General features: G+C 53.4%; 4 protein-coding genes across 4 annotated transcripts; 3 read left to right on the plus strand and 1 right to left on the minus strand.

The window, feature by feature from the left end:
* Positions 1 to 495: 495 nt before the first annotated feature.
* Positions 496 to 4,503, minus strand: W97_02323 (uncharacterized protein; the record flags this gene model as incomplete). The annotated part of the gene is made up of 9 exons (XM_007780223.1): positions 496 to 605; positions 648 to 795; positions 853 to 1,170; positions 1,224 to 1,659; positions 1,882 to 1,991; positions 2,047 to 2,678; positions 2,740 to 3,691; positions 3,739 to 3,847; positions 3,899 to 4,503. 9 exons carry the CDS (start codon positions 4,501 to 4,503, stop codon positions 496 to 498), a joined length of 3,420 nt encoding a protein of 1,139 aa, XP_007778413.1.
* A 904-nt stretch (positions 4,504 to 5,407) lies between these two features.
* Positions 5,408 to 6,832, plus strand: W97_02324 (pyruvate dehydrogenase kinase; the record flags this gene model as incomplete). Its single annotated transcript, XM_007780224.1, has 4 exons — positions 5,408 to 5,419; positions 5,545 to 5,624; positions 5,683 to 5,965; positions 6,020 to 6,832. 4 exons carry the CDS (start codon positions 5,408 to 5,410, stop codon positions 6,830 to 6,832), a joined length of 1,188 nt encoding a protein of 395 aa, XP_007778414.1.
* Positions 6,833 to 8,078: 1,246 nt separating this feature from the next.
* Positions 8,079 to 9,530, plus strand: W97_02325 (uncharacterized protein; the record flags this gene model as incomplete). Its single annotated transcript, XM_007780225.1, has 1 exon — positions 8,079 to 9,530. One exon carries the CDS (start codon positions 8,079 to 8,081, stop codon positions 9,528 to 9,530), a length of 1,452 nt encoding a protein of 483 aa, XP_007778415.1.
* Positions 9,531 to 13,435: 3,905 nt separating this feature from the next.
* On the plus strand, positions 13,436 to 14,995 carry W97_02326 (uncharacterized protein; the record flags this gene model as incomplete). The annotated part of the gene is made up of 1 exon (XM_007780226.1): positions 13,436 to 14,995. The coding sequence occupies one exon, from the start codon at positions 13,436 to 13,438 to the stop codon at positions 14,993 to 14,995; it is 1,560 nt and encodes a 519-aa protein (XP_007778416.1).
* Between the last annotated feature and the right edge of the window lie 488 nt (positions 14,996 to 15,483).

Here is a 15,483-nt window from a genome sequence, read left to right on the forward strand (position 1 = left end):
CTTGGATATCACTGCTTGGCTTGGTAGCGCACTGGTAGTTGTAGTTCTGGGACACACAGTTTGGAAAACGGGCCTTGCCGAGTTTCTACCCTCAATACCTTTGATATAAGCTGAACCGCATCGATCCAGCAGAATATACTTCGGCATGCACTGGTGTGGCTTGAGGCTTCATTCTTGAGAGACGTGCATGTCTATCGATGTCTTCAATCTACACATTCTCAATCCCGGCCCCCGGTTTCAGTGCCAGCCAAGACTATTTGTATCATACGCTCAGATAACGCCGTGTTATGCACATGGTCCCCGCTACTAGATACTGTATCATCCCATACCCACGCTCACGCCCCGTCAACCATGTAGCGTGAAGCGCACAACGTTCGGGCCATATCCATACGCCCAGAAGTAAACACAGGCACTGCTCCAGTGGGGCGCCTGTATGTGTATGTGTACGTGGCCTCCCGCGATGCAAGACGCCATCGTCCTCACTCACACACCTCTTCATTTGATCATGATCGCCTCGGTACGGCCCCAGTTATTCTTGGCCTTGTCCGCGTGGTCGAGGCCGAGGAGATCGTCTTTCGAGACGAGTTTCTCGGAGAGGACGTCATCTGCTTGTCTATTAGCCCGATACCGAAAACCAGGGTTCCGACGTTGAGGGTTGTGCTTGCCATCGCTGAGGTATTCCGGCTTCGAGTAATTCGCGCGTGTGATGACCGCGAACTTGATCTTCTCGAACTGCTTCCCCTTAATCCCCGTCCTTTTCGAGAGTCGCTCTTTCGTGTCTTTGAACACCTCGTCCTGCTTCCCGTCAGCCACTCCACCCCCCCTCCAAACCCCTTACAGCGCCCAACTCACCTGCTTAACCAGGAACAAAAACGGGATGTTATGCGGCTTGTTGCTCTCCCGATCAAAATGATACGCCGAGACCAGCTTTTCCGTCTCCTCATCCCTGCTGACCTCCTCGTCCGGGATCTTCTCGACATAGATGGTCACGAACTCGTTGATGGAGACGACGCCGAAGGTAGGCGGAAGCTCCTTGTAGAATTTCCCGCCGTGCGCTTCGTAGATGCGGAGACGTTGCATCGTCTCGTCGCTGAGATTTGCTTTCTTTTGCAGCGAGTCCAACACGTCGGCCATGGTGCCGTTCTTGGGGACGAGGATGTCGTAGGGCTCCTGTGGGGGATGTTAGGGGTGCGGAGGAGGGGGGACTGGGGGGTGTGATGTACCTGTTTGGTGATGCCTTCGGGCAGCCAGTGCACTTTTACGTTCTTCCGAGATTCGAGTTCGGTGAGGCTGAGTTCCAGAACCTCGTAGATCAGACAATCGGTTCGCTGAGTCTGGTTGGCGCCGAAGTTTGTAAAGGCTCCCTGCAGGATGTGGCCCAGTGTTTGGTTCTGCGTTCGCCGCACTGGTGCCTTGGCCCTTCCCGAGTTGTAGTTGACGGTGCTGAAGCGCAGGTGTGTCGGGTCGACCCGAAGATGCTCACCGACCTTCTCCGCGAACTGGTCGTAGGACATCTTCTTGCTCAGAGTAAGCACGAATTTCGCGTCGTCATTCGCGGTGGTGACTTTCGGTGCGAACGTCACCGAAACCCGGTTCAAGAGGTAATCGTAGAAGTCTTGGACGTTGGTGTAGTTGCCGTTGGCCGATATGACGCTGGTCCTGTCGTCAAGTATTAGATTTGAATAAGAATAATTGCGTTTAGGCATATCAGAAACAGAAGCGTCAGAAACAGCCGGGTCAGAAACAGCGACGTCAGAAGCAGCGATTTCAAAATCAGAGATGTCAGAAACAGAGACGACAGCGCAAGAGGATGTGGTGTAATTGGAATCGGGATCAGAATCAGTGCTGCGGGAGCATATAGAAACATAGTCAAAGCCTAACTCTTTGTCGGATAAGACCCTCTGGACTGTGATGATGTCGCCATCTTGCAGCTCGGACCCTGCCAAAGTGGATTTGGGCTTCATTTTTTCGATCATATTCTGCTTGATTTCCTGAGGGAGTGCAGTCAGTGTATCCGCTTAGCTGAGCTTGCTGGGAAGGTATTACCTCGAAGAGCCTGAACTCTGTTCCTGAAGGCCATCCCATGAGCTTCAGTATCTGCGGAGATAGATCTGAGACCTTGTCCTGCCATGCTGCATAGAAGCTTCCAGCTCCGAGTAGTGTTTGAGCTCTTGCGTCGAAATGTTTGAGGAACAGCATGATGGGTCTGTTGTTAGGTACACCTTGGAGGTCAACTCGACTGTCACCCCACACCGGCTTGCCATCGGCGTCTCGCTCCTCTGTCTGCTCGATCCAGATTCGGAAGTTAGTGGTTTTCGTCCCGTACTTGTTGGCGGCTTCTTCAATGCTCATGTCGGGGAAGATGAGCGCTGTGTCCGGCCGTGTCGTGCCGTTTTGCCTGTTTACCATAGCCCATGGTCGAAGCATATCCGGCTCTGCGCCCATGTCTTCAGCGACTTCTTTGATGAAATCTGCCAATTTCATATCTCGGAGGACGTGGAAGGTTCGCGGCGTCGAGGGATCTTCTGGCTCTTGCTGCTTCCATGGGACAATGTCGAAGCCTTGGTATGATGTGAAATTATAGAGATTGGCGACCTGGACGTCAATGTAGAGATGGGCTTCTTGGCGCTCCTTCTGTCTTCTCAGAAGCTCTGCGCGCTCTGCGGTAAATCTCTCCGCTTGAAGATGTCAGCTGAGTCACACATGACCATATGGCAAAGGAGTGAACACAAGACATACCGAGATGAGGTGGCGGTTCTACCTCGTCTTCGTTAGGCAGTATACTGTCAATCCGGCTTTCGCGAATGTAAACCAGCATGTATGCGCTCATCGACCTCTTTGTAGACCACGTCCGGGTGTACGGATTTCGCTGCTGTGCGTTGCCGTTGGCCTGGTTTCCATAGTCACCTCCGAAGTTCTCCTCTAGGACCTCACGCATAGTCGCACGCGTCACCCTATCGTCATCAAACTTGTAGAACGGACCATCTTTCGTCGGCTTGAGGAAAGCGTAGTAGTGGCCAGCGTTTAGATCTCCGCTATGCACGAGGACACCATGAAGCCGGTAGACGTACGGTTCCGATTTATCGGCAGTCTCTGATAACCAAGGCGAGGCGTCGAATGTCTCCGGAAACTCGTAGCGGTCGTTCACCTTCATCATGGCATCGCGTTGTATATCGTACATGAAGCGCTTGAGCTGTATGTGCAGCACCTGAGGAAAGGACTCGAAGATGGTCCCTTTCTTGGCGTCCTGGAGTCCGTAGCCTTCGGCGAAGTACTTATTGTCGCCTTCCAGCGTTTCAACCTCGGTGAACTCATTAAGGCTGTCCTCAATGTTTTTTCGGCCAAGCACCGTAAGCGAGATGTCCCAGTAATCTTCTATTCGAGAGGATTCGTAGGGCACGTTGATGCAGGATATGTAGGTCTTGGTTTTGCCAGCGAACAGATCAGCCATTGCATGCTCGGCTCCTGTGCCTTTCATCTTTTCCTCCATCCTTTCGAGAAGTAATCGCGACAGCTCTTGCACATCCTGCTGCTCAAATATTTGCCTCGAGTCCCAACCGAAGGAAGAAGTGAGTTCGTTGGTAGAGACAGCGACATCGCTTCTTTGTAGCTGATAGAAGAGCCGTTGTAAAGCGTAGGCACTGTTCGCGCGCACATCGCTTTCGTTCTCCGTGGGTATCTGATAGACAGCCTACTACTTCTTAGCCACGGACCAGGTGTGCTTGACAGTAAACATACCTTGCGGAAAGTGTTTGTGAAGTAGAGCGACTGAAGGAGAGAGTTAAGATAGCATGTTGCGCCCTGGTTCTTCAAGCCAACCATGCCAGTCTCCTTCTTCGAGTCGTAGCTGCAAGTTCGTCAGTGGGAATCCGCCCAAGATCTAGATCTTACTGCATACTTTATGAAGTTGTGCCATAGAACGCCCGTTGGATCTTTGTACACCCTCACGTATGCGGTGACATTGGCCCGGTTGTTTTCTACCATGGGCCGCCCAGAGTCGTTCCAAGGCTGATGGAAGAGTTTGCGTAGTTCGGCGAATCTCGTGAAGCCCCAGTCGCCTTCCTCCGCTGTGAACCGGTGCCGTGCTTCGTGTACGCAGACCATTGAGGGATCGCTGGGATTCCATAGGGCCAGCATGAACTGTACACAGGCATACCACCCTTCCGGAGGCTGGTCTTCAAAACCGTGCTCGAGATAGAAGGAGGCGTAGTCAACATTGTTGCCATAGGGGAAGAAGAGAACCCTCCACGGGTGCTCGCCGGCCTTGAAGATCGGCCCTTGCTCCCTTCGCCTCATTGTGCGCCAGTCCTTGATCTCCCAGGTATTTATCGCCTCTGTCTCTACCTCTAGATCCGGCAATGGGGGCATATGCCGGGCTATCATACCCTCAAAGTCATCGGCGAGCGGTTCCGATTCGGGGCTTGGCTCTGCGTCGTCCATGGCTTCGTCTGGGAGTATGTTCGTGACGGGTTGCTTCTCGTCGTAGTCCGACTCGACCAGCATGTCACTTGCCAACTTGTAACAAGGTCTGTATTAGACTAGCTACTTCATAGCTCGGACTGCCGATTTTGGCAGGGACTCAAGCTCACCTGGTCCATGGTAAAGGCGGGGGGTTCCGCAGTGTTTCGGGGTAGATCTTGGGCGGAAGTCGAGGTATTGCGCGCAAGGTCTAGCGGAAGGAGAGGGCGGAGGGCGGAGGACGGAAGAGGTGGGTATACAGTGCGCAAAGAAGTACAGCTGTTTGGTGCTTGGGGGTGAAGCAAGCACAGTTTCCCGGTAAGGTGTTTGGTGATGCCACTCGCTAAAGGTGGCGGCGTGGTGGGAACAATGACGAAGGAAAGTTCGATGCTCTCTCCGAACGAGGAACTCGCGCCATTCCACACACCAGAGCTGTTTATGTGCAGAATGCTCTTGCTACTCGGTTAGCTGGCACTCTCTTTAACACCGAAAAACTTGATAGAAGAGGCATTGCAGGACCACGGGTATGCACAGCGCGGCAGCCCGCCAGAGAGGTTCGCTGAAGCAACTAGCACGTGAATCGTATGTTTGCCCACAACCTCGGAGTCATCTAGAGTCCATGTCTAATTACAACACAGCACAGCACAGCACAGCACAGCAGACCCGGGTGCTCACGAGCGCCCTGTACAGAATGTGTCAATATCCTCACGCGCGCCGATACTCGTCACCGCCGTGGAGCTGAAGATCCCCTCCAAACGTGACGCACACCGCTACGAACCGCACGAAATCGCAACTCGGCCTGGGAGCTCCACCAACGTCCTTTGATGATGTTGGCGGGCCGCAATGTCCTTCGTAAAACCGGGATACGCAATCCGCTTCCTGCGCCATCGATTGTCCTTGGTTCCCCGTTGTCGCCGCGCCGTGCGCAATCCAGCCCCGCTGCCCCGCCATGGCGGCCTTCGTCAGTCCTGGATGAGTACGTCCCCCTTCAATTGATCCTCGCAGCTGTAGCTGTATATCCAGGCTAATGCTTTTTCATCTTGTAGGTGGGTGCAACGCGAGGCCAGACCAATTAGTCTGCGCCAGTTAACCTTTTTTGGACGAACCCTGACGGAGGCGCGCTTGCTCAGTTCGGCCAACTATGTCCGGACGGAGCTGCCTACACGGTGAGTATCAATCAGACTCAGCATTTAGTTAGTGATGCGGAAGCTGACAAGGATGCAGGATAGCGCATCGCCTTCGGGACATGCAGACCTTGCCCTACGTCGTCGTGACGAACCCTCACATCTCCCACGTCTACGAGCTATACTATAAAGCCTTCGACAGACTCCGCCGAATCTCAGAGATCAAGACGGTCGACGACAATGATCGCTACTGCAAGGTTATCACAGAGACGTTGAAGGAGCACTTATCGGTGATACCGCGGCTGGCGATGGGTGTGCTGGAGATTCAAGGCCTTATGGAGCCTGAGGACACGGATAAGTTCATGACTACGCTGCTCAGATCTGTATGAACATCCAACCTTTTTTCGGTGGATCACGTGCTGACTACATCTAACCAGAGGATTTCGCGCCGCGTCATAGCCGAGCAGCATCTCGCGCTCACGGAGACCTACCATTCCCCGTGGCATTTCCCAGACGCGAACATGGATCCAAACATCGATGCAGTCGGCGAGATCTTCCTGCGCTGCAGCGCAAAAGAAATCGTGGAGCGATGCGCGAAGACCATAACGGAGCTGGTAGGCAAAGTCAACGGATCAACAGCACACATCCCAGAGGTCCGGATTTACGGCCATCTCGATGCAACCTTTCCGTATATACAGAGCCACCTCGAGTACATAATCGGAGAGCTTCTCCGGAACTCGATCCAGGCCGTCATCGAGCGAAGGCACCAAGGAGAGAAACCGCCTCCCATTGAGGTCTTAGTCTGCGAAACGCCTCAGCACGTGATCATCCGAACATCCGATCGCGGTGGAGGCGTTCCGAAGGAGATCTTGCCCTACCTCTGGTCGTTCAGCAAAGGACCAAGGAGTCAGACAAGACTGAAGAATCTGCGCAAAGTCCCGGCTCTGGTAGCCACAATGCAGGAGCTGAAGATCCCTACCGAGGATCAAAGCGTCCACGACACGAAAAGGAACTGGAGGTCCGCTGAATCCGGAGGACATGCAAGTTCACTTAGTAGTCTTACCAGCCGGCCGCCGGACCTGCGTCTTGGGATTGGCCTGCCGATGAGCAAGATCTACGCCGAGTACTGGGCTGGTAGCTTGGAGTTGCACAGCTTGGAAGGATGGGGCGTCGATGCCTTCCTTCAGATTTCTAAGCTGGGCAACAAGAATGAGCAGCTTATCACCAGAGCGAGCCAGGACGCAGTGTAAGGAACAGCTTGGTGGACCTTCTTTTCCGATCGTGTTTGCGGTGCGAGCCGGGCCAGGCGCATGCTGCGGTGGCTGGATGATGTGGGTCATGTGGGAGGCGGAGTGACGCCTTGTAGTCCCACAAGTGCGCCGAGGTGCCGGTGAAGCAAAGCAGCGGAAACGGAGATTCGGCCCTGTCTTTCCCAACCTTCGCAAACAGGACTCAAGCGATGGCTCTTGTTTACCTGGTCTTTATCCAGGTGGGTACTTCAGCCCACCGGAGGCCTGTTAAGCACTGTTCGCCTGAGAAGACTCATTTATGGGAAGTGTCCAGCACTCCTATTGCGGTCAGCGACCATGTTTGCGTATAGGAGAAAGTTAAGGTTTTGCAAGCCTCGGGGTTGAGGCTTTGGTTTAGTTCTCAAATGGCGAAAGCGTCGGTTTCCCGCTAGCTGTGGCGTGTCCTCATGCAGCAAATTGCTATTCTCACATTGTTGGTCCGAATGCGGGCTGGAAGGCTAGTCAGTTAGGGGTCAAAGAGAGTGGTGCAGGACTGTAGTCTCAACCGGGCTAGCAGTCTCGTCGAGTCTTTTGTAAGTACGGTGCACGAGTTGCTCACTGTGGGGCCCCTTGTAGTCGCAGAACTCAGATACGATTTGTAGTATGGGAGAGTAGCTACTTAGTATGAATGGGATCAAGCTGGTTTGACCCCTCTTCACCAGACGGTGGAAGCCTCGCAGCTTTATTGAGATTGCCAAAGGGCACGCAGCGGCTGCCCGCTGATTCCCTGCTGTCGAGAACGCGCCTCAACACCACGCCAAGGAACACGATCATTACAGAGGAAGCAGTACAGTCGGAGTATACAGAAGATGTACTGAGAGTTAGCAGGATTTGATGAATAATGTCCTGAAGATATGCTTGGATAAGCGGCGGAAGCGGCGGGTAAGCTAAGGCTGCTCGAGTAAGTGCAGGAAAGTGTTGAGTTCTTGGGGTGACAGACGTCAACATATATCAGGTTGCTCGTCCTACCGTAATTTACTCATCAGGACAAGAGTATATTAAGCTTTAAGCAGTTCCTGAACATTCACTCTCCTTTGAACTCTCACTTTTCATGGCAGCAATACAGTCCTTTAAAGAGCCCTACCGGCCACAATTTCATTACACGCCCCAGAAGAATTGGATGAATGATCCTAATGGCCTCGTTTACCATCGAGGGAAATATCATCTTTTCTATCAGTACAATCCTGGTAGTCACACTTGGGGCAACATGTCCTGGGGTCATGCTGTGAGTACCGATTTAACACGCTGGACACAGCTCCCTGATCCACTTGGACTCAGAGCCGTGGGCTACGAATCTGGCACCGTGACAGAAGCCTTCTTCTCTGGAGGCGCTATCTCAGACCCGGAAAACACCAGTGGCTTCGCTACAGACGAACACGGCGCTCTTGTGGCAATTTTCACGCTATTTTACCCTCGAGATATCACTCATGCCAATGGCCAATGCATCCGCGCCGGCACACAAGCCCAGGGCATCGCTTACAGCAATGACGACGGCCTCACCTGGACACAATACTCCGGCAATCCAGTGATCCCCTCCCCACCCACCGCCTATGCAGACCAATACGCCGACTTCCGCGACCCCGCCGTCTTCTGGCACGCCGCCTCCAGGAACTGGATTATGGTCCTCGCGCTCTCAGTCCTGCACAAACTCCTCATCTACACATCTCCCGACCTGAAGAACTGGACCCAGGTCAGCGAGTTCGGCCCCCTCAACGCTGTCGGCGGGAAATGGGAGTGCCCGAATCTGTTTCCCCTCCCTGTGGACGGCGACGCGGGGAAGCTGAAGTGGGTCATGATTATCAGCCTCGACCCCGGTGGTCCTGTCGTTGGGTCGGGGACTCAGTATGTTGTTGGAGACTTCGACGGGAGGAGCTTTACTGCTGATGCGGAGAGTATCCATGCAGGCCCAACGGCAGACTCAAATTTCTCCTCAGATTCAGGATTACCTGCTTATATCCAAACAGCCAACTGGATGGACCACGGCCCCGACTTCTACGCCCCAATCTCCTGGACCGGCGTCCCGGACTACGGCCGCGTCGCCATCGCCTGGATGAGCAACTGGGACTATGCGCGTGATATCCCGACGGAGCCGTGGCGAGGCGCGATGAGTGTTCCGCGCGTGCTGGAACTTAGGACGATTGGTGGCAAGCTTAGGCTTGTGCAGAGGCCCGTTGATGGGTTTGAGGGGCTTATGCGACCTGAGCCGCTTTTTGCAAAGGCATGGGCGAGTGTGTCGGCGGGGAGGGTGGCGCTGGATGCGAGTGGGAAGGCACTGGATGTGCGGTTGAGCTTCTGCGCTGAGGGGTCTACGGGAGTGTTTGGGATTGCGCTGAGGGCTGGGAGAGGACAGGAAACTGTTGTGGGCTATGAGTTCGAGACGGCCCGGATGTACGTGGATCGGAGGAATTCGGGGAGTGCGTTTGTCACAAAGGCGTTTCCGGGCATGTATTATGCGCCGCTAACGGCTGGGGATGATGATAGGGTCAGGATCAGGGTGCTGTTGGATTGGAGCTCCGTGGAGGTGTTTGGGGGCTTGGGCGAGTCGACGATCACGGCGCAGATATTCCCGGATGACGAGGGGACAGGGATAACAATGTTTTCCACTGGGGTGGCGGAGCAGGTAGAGGTGGAGGTGCGATCTGTCAACTTGGCATGGTAGGGTGCTAACACGCTTCAACTTGCAAATGCCACATCGGATTTAGAGGTGCTCAGCGGCTCAGAAACGATCACCACCGTCTAGGCCAAGGATAGGAGCGTTCAGAGGTCTTAGACGCATTGAAATATTATAAGGGAGTTTGACTGGATCATACTTAATCAGCTGATAGACACAAAATGAACACTGAAAGCTGTCTAGCTTGGCTGAGTACTCCAATCGCTTGCTGAGAGTTTTACACGCCTAGGGAAAGTACTTTGCCGTACTGTTACTACGCTGATACTGATACAAGCTGGTGGTCGACTGTGAGACCCCAGAACTTCAACACATAGATCGGAGACTGGTTCAATTACAACCGCTGCGTAACAAATATATGCTCCGACAGAAGCTAGCGCTGTGAAAGAGTCCTAAATATATCCTCGTTGGAATACACGCTTTACGTAAGTTTGCTGGGGTATGGATTCCAGTAATTTTGCTGGCAAGCGGAGCGATGGAGATAGGCGATTTTGACCGAGATACAGGGCCAACGCATGTTCCTAAGAATCTAGTTCTGGATGTTGGAGGCTGGTGGCTTGATAGGAGACGAAGCTCATGCTGAGGCTGCCGTTGCGGCGCTGTCCAGAAGAATTTTATCGTCTAGACTTGGCTTCTTCTCACTTCATGATCTTTGACTGACGAGAAATCTGGAGTCGTAGGCTTGCAAGCTTAAGGAGTACGGAACACGACTGGACTCGGGTGCGGTGTGCATGAGAATCGAAGGAGGTGAGGTTGGTCGGCTTACATAACCCACACCCTTGCTGAGTTCTGGGACTTCTTGTGCTCAACCTCATCCAACGCACAGTACAGATCTTTCCAGTACAGTCAGTGTCGACCAGCCAGTCCTAGTCCGAGAAGGAACTGAATTCACCTGGACCAACGCAACAGCGTCACTTTGGACTACGAGACTCACCTCGCGACGCGAAAGCCAGTTGAAGGACCACACCAGCGGAGTCCTCATGTAGTCGATCACCAGCCTCCCGAGCTGTACAACACGTATCGACTGTTGCTAGCAGCTTACTTTATCCACCGCAGTAGGGCGAAAGGGTGGATATACGCTTCTGGAACGGATGATGGACCAACTCAATCTATGCAATGAACAGACGCGTGTTGGCAGCCTGGCCGCTAAAGACCAAACCTTGCGCCATCAGTACAAGTCAAGAGACCTGAACAGACCATTCCACGCTCTAGAACCGCGGAACATGGGGCTGTCGTATGATATAGGCTGGCCCTGACTGCTACAAATTCGCTGGATTCTCAGCCGCAACGGGAAAGAAACAGAGACTCGAAACTCAATTACATAACAGACCGGATATATATACGCAAGAACACCATCGGCTGATCCGATACCAGCCAGCAGTGCTATGGTGTGTGTAGGCTTAGTACGAACATAACCTCGGGAAGCCGTACTGGCCAGTTTTGAGTTTGCCCATGGATCATCTCGTATATGTAGTTGTATTGCGTATGATCAGCTAAATGCGGCAACACCCTCCCAAAACTGCATAGTCGATGTTTCTCCAGGTCACTCGAGTATCGAACAGGCCCCATTGACATTTTATTCGAACGATGGGACCCGCGGCCTTACAAGAACGAGCACCTGTATCGCTCTTGCAGTAATCTTAAGAGATATTGCACCATCAGTTGAGCGGCGTGGCTCGGAGCCATTGCTCTCCCCCGCCTCGGCCTTGAACACGACCGATCACAATGAGTGGCGTCTTACATTGAGTGGCCCAGACGTTTGTGAGTCGTTGCGGCAGCACGTCCAAGCACTCATGCCCAAGATACTGTGGAAAGTGTTCCCGAAGCTGTTTCCGCGAACGCCTTTGTTTCGTTTGGGATGTTTCTCTGGCTCAGAGCAGGTGAGGATGAAGAACCCTCTTCCTTAAACAAGGTTGAGTACTGTACTAGTTTCGTAAAACCTTGAATCCCGAGGAGTGGCATTAGGCTTTATATCACAGTCCTTTCCGGCTCGTATACAAGCTTGAGAGTAGCGCGAGGCTCTTGTTCCTCTGGTCTCCAACCGTCTTCCCATCGTATGCTTCCGAGACCGGAAGGCAGCAGACCGAGGAACAATCCCTTTGTAGCAATACTGGGACGGAAGACCTCTCGTATGGGCATATCGGCTACCTTGATCCGGTTCTTCAAAGGATGTTCCGTAATCTGTTGAGGCACATCTGTCAATATGGCCACTGGTAGAGATGCCAGCAGCCGTAAATGTTGGTTCCGGGCGTGGCAGTTGACCAAACGATGGCTTCGATCGTGCCTTTTCATACCACGTCAACACTCTCCTGGCTGTTGCTGTTCTTTTGTTGCTCTCCAGTAGGTCGACGAAGTGCCGGGAGGCTCCATACAGGCTCACACGCTCTCCAGGCTTCCTGGCTCTTCTCTTTTCCTGCAGCTTTTCTTCTTTGTTACTTCTCTTGCTTTTCATTTGGTGTCGAAGTTATAAGACAGTATATCCAGCCGCTCCATGCAATGTTTGCCCGTTGTCAGCCTCCAGCTTTGTCTGACAGGTCAGTACTCCGACGCTGTTGGGCAGACATAGGGAGGCCCCGCCGCAGGAAACAAACTAGTAGGTTCTGGTTGCGAAAGGCTTCTTCAGCTGGTAGACGTTGTGGACAGCGTCGGCCAGGATGAGTTGCGAAGCAGTGCCTTTCCGACTGCTATATTGTCCAATGGAGTCGTGTGTACTGGAGATATCCTAGAGCAACTTCCTTTTGATCTGTAGTCAATGCTCTGCTTTAGTTCTTTTTAAGATAGGCTCTCACATGCTGTAGACCATACCCGAGCAGGTTGATCTGAGTATTCCTTGTCATGAAGGTCCTTGCATTGGAGGCTGCTGTGCACCAGCTCGACATCGCTTAGTAAGCCCCACAGGAGCGCTTCTCACGTTCTGTACTCGCCAAGCGCAACTTCCGGAGCCCACAGAAAGGATTTTGTTATTTCAAGTCCAGCCCAAGCCAATCGTGTTCGACCTGCAAAACAGAGCCGGCTACATCCATCCGCTGCAGATTTGTGGCACAGAGAAGATGGAACACACTCCCGAGCACACGATGGAAGAGGCAGTTCGTGCGATGCAGAAGTTAAGGAGGAGCCGTGAGATGATAAAGATACGGGTGAGTCCTAGTTTGAGCGTTCAGACACCTATCTCTAGCTATATCCTCTCTGCCCTATCCATTCACTATCGTCGTAGAATTTTGCCATTCTGCAAATGTCTTGCTCAGCTGAGATGGTCCGTTGTTGCTAACATCTTGAAGAGGGCTACTCGCGCCGCTATAGATGAACTCCAATACCACACCCCGCTGGGCAGTGCGCATCGGCCTTTTGCTTGTCTTCCATTGTTAAGCTCTTGCACGGAGGAGATGAAGTTCCCCAAAGAACTTTCTTTCCTAACAATTGAAGTCAATGTTCCACTCGGATCTGAGCAATCGGCAACCGTTTTCACCCGTCCTGATGAATCGCTAGGATGGAGGATACTGCCCTTCCCAGCTGTACTCAACTCTCCAGACGACCCAGTTTTAGCCGTGACATCAACTTTCCATGAGGTAGTCCTGTCGCGGAGCGATGCGGAAGCCCTTGAAACCGCACTCGACGAAGACACTTGGACCTCAGACAGTGGTCCACTCACGCAGTGGATGTTGGCTGCACGGACTAGAGCAGAACACGAGTGTCTATCGCGCATCAAGTGGCTGCTTGTCTACTTGCTCAGATACGGCCAGATTGACCGAGTTCTTGTTGTGGCACGAAAGGTGGTTCAAGTAATCCAGAACCTTGTAGTGGACGGTCAAGGACGCGGCGGAAATAACGCCAATCAGCACCAGGACTCATCGACATCTGGTCCAACGCGTCATTTCTGGATGGAAGTGTCTGATACTATGGAACCCGAAGTCTTGCAGCTACTTGACACCTGGGAACAGAGGATCCATGCGCTGGACTGGCGTACGCCTATGGAGAAGCATGAACAAGTGCGGAGGGAACGGAGGGAGGCTCAGGAGAAGAGGACGTTGGAGCAGGAAAGGAGTAGGCAAGAAGAAGAAAGGCGGGAACAAGACCGCAAGAAGGAGCTTGAACGGAAGGGAAAGGAGGCTGAGCAGGCCGCTGCGACTCTGATGGCGGCGGAAGAAGATACGGACCTACCAGCCAAGGAGGGCCCGAAGAGCCGGAAGAAGAAGGGCAAAAAGGGAAAGAGGGCGGCTGGCAAGAAGAAGAAGGCAGATGAGAGCACTGGTACAGCCACGCCACCAGCACTCAGCGCTATTCAGGAGGCTGAAGAAGCTCCTCCTATACGCTTGCCGTCACCTCATGGCGAATCTTGGACACTTGTTGAGAAGTTCAGGAGGCGGCCGCAACTGGCCACTAGCCTGCCGCCGCTGTTTGACGGCCTGTCTTTGACTATGCCGCTGCCAGCGCCTCCTGGACTATCCTCACCTGTCGAAGCATCTAAGCAGCGCTCGCCGGTAGCACTCGTGGCAAATCCTTCACCTACCGAAGTTCCTTCCCCTGCCAAAGATGTCGCGTCTAAAGAGGATCATATACTTGTCGAAGCCGCCGTCTCGAAATCGCCGCCAGTACTAACCAGCCCCTCTCCGCCTCCTGAAGACTCCGCCGGAATGCTGCGCTTGTGGTTTGGTAGCCTGGAGTTCCCTTGTGCAAGGCGTCAATCAAAGCTCGCGTCAGCCTCTGGCAAGCCTCTCTTCTCTGTTGGAGACCTACCGCCGCGGCCGTTTCCAGCTTCTATAAGGACTTTGCCGCTTCTCGAAGCTTCAGTCGCCCAGCCGTTGCAGGAGACAAGCAAGCAGGAGGCCTCTGGCGCAGAGCTGCCTAGGCAGACGAATTTCGAGTTCATGTATCGCAGGTCAGCTCACGAGAGGGCTAGAACGGTGTCAATGTCAGCGTTGCACGATTCTCTGTTCAGTAATGCAGCGCCTGCGCCTGCTACACCCGCAGCATCAACCACTTCTCGGGTGACTCGTGATGGTTCGAGGACTGGTCACGATCTGGTATCCGTAATGTCTCGGCCTCCTGGTCTGGCGCTGAGCGTGACGACGGATACTCCTCAAGCGACACCGGCCAGCCGATCTTCTCCATACGCTCCAAACCCAGCGCATTTGCCTGCCCAGCATCGAGTCATGTACGCACCGGTACAGACCATCCCCGCCCCTCCCTACGGTCCTTCAAACAGCATCGCAGTGGCCGGCTTACCCACAACACCCCAGTACTGGGATGGTCCTGTATACCATGTGGCAATCCCGGTTGTAGATTACTATGGACGTTTCACGGGGCTCCACAATGCGGTAGCCTGCCAGGGCGAGGAGCAGCTCCAACGTTTCATCGAGTTGATGCCATTACAACTGGCCCCTGCGCAGGAGTATCACACCAGAATCCTTGAATATCACGGCACTGTAGGGGAGTATCGCGCTAGGCGTGGATGGTAGAGGTCATAAATCAAGCATGAGGATCACGGGGTCAGCGAAGGCTTTAGCATATGTGGAGTACAGGCGAGTCGGCGCATCAGAGGCGCATGTATCGAAGGGGGTTTGAGCTTTATATACCCAGGGATCAACGCGGACGGCTAGAGAGAGATTAGGTGTGTTAATTAGGGGCTCGGCAGTAATTTAACGACAGATCAAAAAGTGGTTTACGAGTGCATGGGAGTGTTCCGGGCACTGGGAGCAAAGCATGGATTCCTAGAACGAACTTAAAGAAAACCAGTGACAGACAGGAAAACCGAAGCCATTGAACCGATAGGTGATTATGTTGTCTCTACGCTGAGTGTTCATCAGGCGTCTTTGCAGATTCTTGCCATGTCATCCATGTCACGGCCCTCAAACCGTCGGCGCCATGAGCTGCCCCACATTCATTGCCTTCGTCCACCACCAAAGCCATGGGGGAATCTTTGACAGAAGCACCACCACCCTATCTG

This window comes from Coniosporium apollinis (genome assembly GCF_000281105.1).
Source record: "Coniosporium apollinis CBS 100218 chromosome Unknown supercont1.8, whole genome shotgun sequence".
Classification (NCBI taxonomy): domain Eukaryota; kingdom Fungi; phylum Ascomycota; class Dothideomycetes; genus Coniosporium; species Coniosporium apollinis.